This window comes from Carya illinoinensis, chromosome 5, assembly GCF_018687715.1.
Source record: "Carya illinoinensis cultivar Pawnee chromosome 5, C.illinoinensisPawnee_v1, whole genome shotgun sequence".
In the NCBI taxonomy this organism is placed as follows: domain Eukaryota; kingdom Viridiplantae; phylum Streptophyta; class Magnoliopsida; order Fagales; family Juglandaceae; genus Carya; species Carya illinoinensis.
The window spans coordinates 24,458,456-24,462,874 of NC_056756.1; the positions used below are offsets into that span (position 1 = coordinate 24,458,456).

At 36.7% G+C, this 4,419-nt stretch overlaps 1 protein-coding gene across 1 annotated transcript; it reads right to left on the minus strand.

Annotated features, from left to right (window-relative positions):
* Positions 1-243: 243 nt before the first annotated feature.
* On the minus strand, positions 244-3,714 carry LOC122309335 (glutamate decarboxylase 4-like). The gene is made up of 7 exons (XM_043122800.1): positions 3,448-3,714; positions 3,110-3,314; positions 2,173-2,373; positions 1,856-2,070; positions 1,464-1,717; positions 1,264-1,316; positions 244-1,070 (listed from the first exon to the last, which is right to left on the minus strand). The coding sequence occupies exons 1-7, from the start codon at positions 3,531-3,533 to the stop codon at positions 546-548; spliced, it is 1,539 nt and encodes a 512-aa protein (XP_042978734.1). The 5' UTR covers positions 3,534-3,714; the 3' UTR covers positions 244-545.
* Positions 3,715-4,419: the final 705 nt, after the last annotated feature.

Below are 4,419 nucleotides of genomic sequence, written 5' to 3' on the forward strand. Positions count from 1 at the left end.
CCTAAAAAGCGAGTGTAGAAATAGTTAAAAGGCTCTCGAAATTGGCCCAGAAAGTTAACGATGAATGTATATTATTTTATTTTATGTTTCAAATGAGTCTTTTCATTCCTAAAAGGCTAATAACTGCAACGGGCTTGATACCAAATGATCGATAAGTCCTTGGCGAACGGGTTCATACGAACTATAATTGCACGTAGTGGAGTTTTAGCATCAAGATAACTGGTCGTTGAAAGATATAACATGTATAGATAAACTCAATTTCATCTTTTTATTGAAAAATATAAAAGAGTAAAACAAAAAAACAAGAAATAAAACGAAAGGAGTCGTCAAAAAGGCCAATTACAACTGATTTCACCTGGGCTCAGTTAACTTAATTACTAGAAAGAGCAAAAATCAAAACTTTTATGAATGAGTAAACCTCATAAACACTGAAAAATTACAAATGTGGTTAAGTTTTCAAAAATATTGTTGGTTTCAGTTTTAGGACCCATATATAATATCCTCATAAGTTTTAGTAGTAGTAGGAGATCAGTACTGATCTTTAATTAGGAGGCCATAACTTTTTGGCGCTTGATAGTTTTCTGAGCAATCACATAGTTCTTCCAGTACTTAGTGATTTCCCTCTGTGTTTCCAAGTCGGTACTCTTTCTCTTGTGCACAGCACCGTCGATATCTCCATTCTCTTCATGAGCAGCAGTGATGGGCGCCCCTTCCTTCCCTTTGGCAGAGACTTTTGGGGGAAGCTTGTCGAGCTCATGGAGCACAATGGAGATGTCGTGCACGAGGCGCTCTGCCAGTGTTCTGGAGAACTCAGCCCTGATGACGACACGGAGCACGATCACATGCTGAGCATCCAGTGGCATGGGATAGGCAGGCACGATCCAACCAAAGCGCCGCAACATCTCAGAGACTTCAAACTCGTCGTGACCTCCTTTCTTTTCCTTTAGAGAAAACGCCACCACTGGAACCCCATCGTCCTTTGACAGAATGTTAAAGCGCCCTGTCTTCTCCAACCCCGCCTTCAGCACCATAGCATTTTCGTGGCAATTCTCCATTATATGACGGTACCCCTAATAAACACAACTTTTTGATTTAGTATTTAAAAGGGTGATGTTGTTCTTAAATCTTAATCAGATCATTCCGTCACACTAGATGTCATGTTACATTTTAAGTGAATTTTCATTTAATTTGATATATAAATCTACTTAAAATACAAGAAGATGAGTAATATTATTCTTAATTATCAAAGACTTAGTCATTTACCTCCTGGCCCAAGCGAACTAGTTGATAATACTGAGCAATAATTTGACTAGAACCTGCACATATATGGTAGGTGAAAGATACTAAGAATGTGTCATAGGTTTAAGAAGAAAAACCAGAATTAATGTTCTGAACTTTAGACCGTGTCATAATTTGACTAGCTAATTAAAAGGTGTTTGTTTTTTCATTGGTTATCAGCTTACCTTTAGAAAAGTTAAGGGTGAAGGTGGATTGGTCCGCTCCAAGGTACTTGATGTGGAAGACAAGATCTTCAGGCAGGTCATCTTTGCTCCTCCAGATAACCCAACCAATTCCGGCATACACAAGCCCGTACTTATGGCCGCTAACATTAATGCTCTTTACCATAGGAAGACGGAAATCCCACTCCAGCTCTGGATAAATGAATGGCGCAATGAATCCACCACTTGCTGCGTCTACATGAATAGGAGTTTCCCAGCTGCAAAATATCAGACATGCAAATAAATTAATCACATAATTAGCACGTGATGACTATATTTCAAACTCTTGAAGCTGATCTTAACCTGATCATGAATTAATTAAGAGGTATATATATTATAGATAGATAGATAGATACCCAGTTTGCTTGTTCTTTTCTAGCAAGAGATCGTTTAAGAGCTTGACATCCTCGAACTCTCCATTATAGGTGGAGCCCAAGATAGCAGCAACACAAATGGTGTTTTCGTCCACCATTTCTACAGCTTTGACAGGATCCATCACGTAGTACCCTTCCCTCACCTTAACTTCCTTCAGCTCCACCTCAAAGTACCTCGCAAATTTTTCCCAACATACCTATATATATATATACACAGACAGATGCATACAGGATTAGAAATTATATTATCAATTCGGATCAATGCTGCAGGAATGGTCTAGCTAGCAATCGATCTGTACCTGAACATTGGCACCAGTGACAATGTTGGGCCTGTCGTAAGGTTTCCCTTCAGCCTTGCGCTTGTTCTGCCACTTTCTCTTGAATGCAAGGCCAGCCAGCATTATAGCCTCAGACGACCCAACTGTTCCAACTCCAATCGCATCCTCGGAGTCTCCCAGTGGAGCATTGAAAAGATGTGCTATTATGTTGACGCAACGATTCTATAATAAATAAAAATAAAAATCAAATTAATACACGATCATAGTGTAGGGATTGGAAGGTTAATGTAACGGACCCATGCAGTTTACTTTCGTGTTTCCGAGGAAAAAAATTTGGGAGATGAAAGGCATTACGGGGCCATATATATCATGTGTTCAATGCAAGGAAATCTCAGTATATTTTGTGTAAAACGAAAATCCAACCAACAATGTTTGTGATTCAAATTTAGTGCATTTATGGACATGACTGCAATTTATCTTAGTTTTCCCATCATGGACTATATATATTGCTCTCACCACAAGGGTGAAAGTTATGAGCTCTATCCAATTTGATCCAAATATATGCTAAAATTAAAGAAAGAAAAATCTGAAAAAGAAATTAATAATTATTTAAGGATGTTAACGCCTTATATTTGGAAAACAGAGAAGACGTGTAAACAGAGAGAAGTACGTAAAGCTATGACATTTGACAACATGTTTTGACAATTTGGCTTATAAAAAATATTAAAATAACGTGGGATTTTCACACTTTGACACAAATTTTGACTTCCGGAGCGAAGATAAAATTTTGACTTCCGGGTCGAAGATAGCTCTTCTTTTATTTTGATTAATTCCACACCAACATATATAAGAGAAACAGTCAACCCGCAACCCGCAATAGCGTCTGTGCAAGTACGTGAGGTATGCGTGTTTCAGAGAAGAGAGAGAGAGAGAGAGAGAGAGAGAGATGAATACATACATGAAGTTCGGTGGTAACAGGGTATTCATCCATGTCAACGTAATTCTTGTTGATGGACTCCATGATAAGTTTGTCACATTCGGGCTCCATCGACGTGGTGACGAAGGAAGCCAAGTTCAGCTTTGGCTTGAAATCAAGCAGCAACTCGTCGTGTATTATTTGGTATGCAGCCTCCTTTGGTATGGAGTTCTCCTGCATCTTATACCTGAATCAATCCCACCCTAATTCATCAGTACTCATCGTAACTTTTAATACTAAAACCAGAAGCAGAGAGAGGAGGAAAAAAGAAAAGAAAAGAAAATGATGATGCATAGATAGCTAAAAATACTTGCACGTACTTAGGGAGTGAATCCCGGACATAGAGAGAGCCAGAGGTTGAAAAAACCGAGAGATCGGACTCGGAAGCTGGTCTAGCGAGCACCATGGTTGTATGATGGGGAACAAACAACTGGTAGAGAGAGAAAAGCGAGAAGGGATGAGGAAACTGGAGGAAGAATGGTGATGTATATATAGCAAGAGAAACGTCCAGAATATTTGGCTCGTGGTAGAACAGCTCAAATCGAAAGCAAGAACACGTTGAATCACCCAGGGCCGGCTCAATGGCAAGCACAGGGCTATGGCCTTAGCCGCCATTTTATGTAAATCTCTCAAAATTAAAAATGAAGTATTTTAAATTATTTCATTATATAAAATTTTAAATAATTTTTTTATTTTTTAATATATGCAAAACCTCATAATATTAAATTTAATATTTAATATAATGAATTATTTATATTTTAAATAATTTTTTAAAATCATACTAAATTAATGTGTTAAATTTACATTGTGGTATTTAATATAAATTAAAAAAAATTAAATAAAAATCTTATTTTATTAAAATTTTTTAAAATATTTCATATAATAATTTATATTTTATTATATTATAATTACGAATTATATCGAGCCGCCCTTGGAAAGGCTGGAATCACCCAAACCGACAAAGTAAAATATAAGTAGCCAAGGCAGGCAACTGCTACGACGTGCGTGCGTGCGTGCGTGTTTGAACTTTGCTTTAGTAATCCAAAATGTGAACAGGGGTCAACCAGTCGTGGTAGAAATTTCAATGCGCGAATCGGGTACGAACATCCCAGTGAGGCTGTTAGATGCTAATATTTTTTATAAACAAGATTGACTTACAATACTTTTTTACAACATTTTATATAATTATGTTTTTTAAATTATGAATATTTTTATAAAATATCTCATAAAATTAATATTACTGTATAAAAATATCCTTATTTCAAAATATGGTTATAAAATATATTGTAAAA

Excerpts from the sequence above, each read along its gene's own strand:
- LOC122309335 (XM_043122800.1), bottom strand. The coding sequence starts at position 3,533 with ATGGTGCTCGCTAGACCAGCTTCCGAGTCCGATCTCTCGGTTTTTTCA. Across the intron at positions 2,071-2,172 it reads TCACTGGTGCCAATGTTCAG|GTATGTTGGGAAAAATTTGC; the intron begins GTACAGATCGAT and ends ATATATATATAG. Across the intron at positions 1,718-1,855 it reads GAAAAGAACAAGCAAACTGG|CTGGGAAACTCCTATTCATG; the intron begins GTATCTATCTAT and ends GATATTTTGCAG.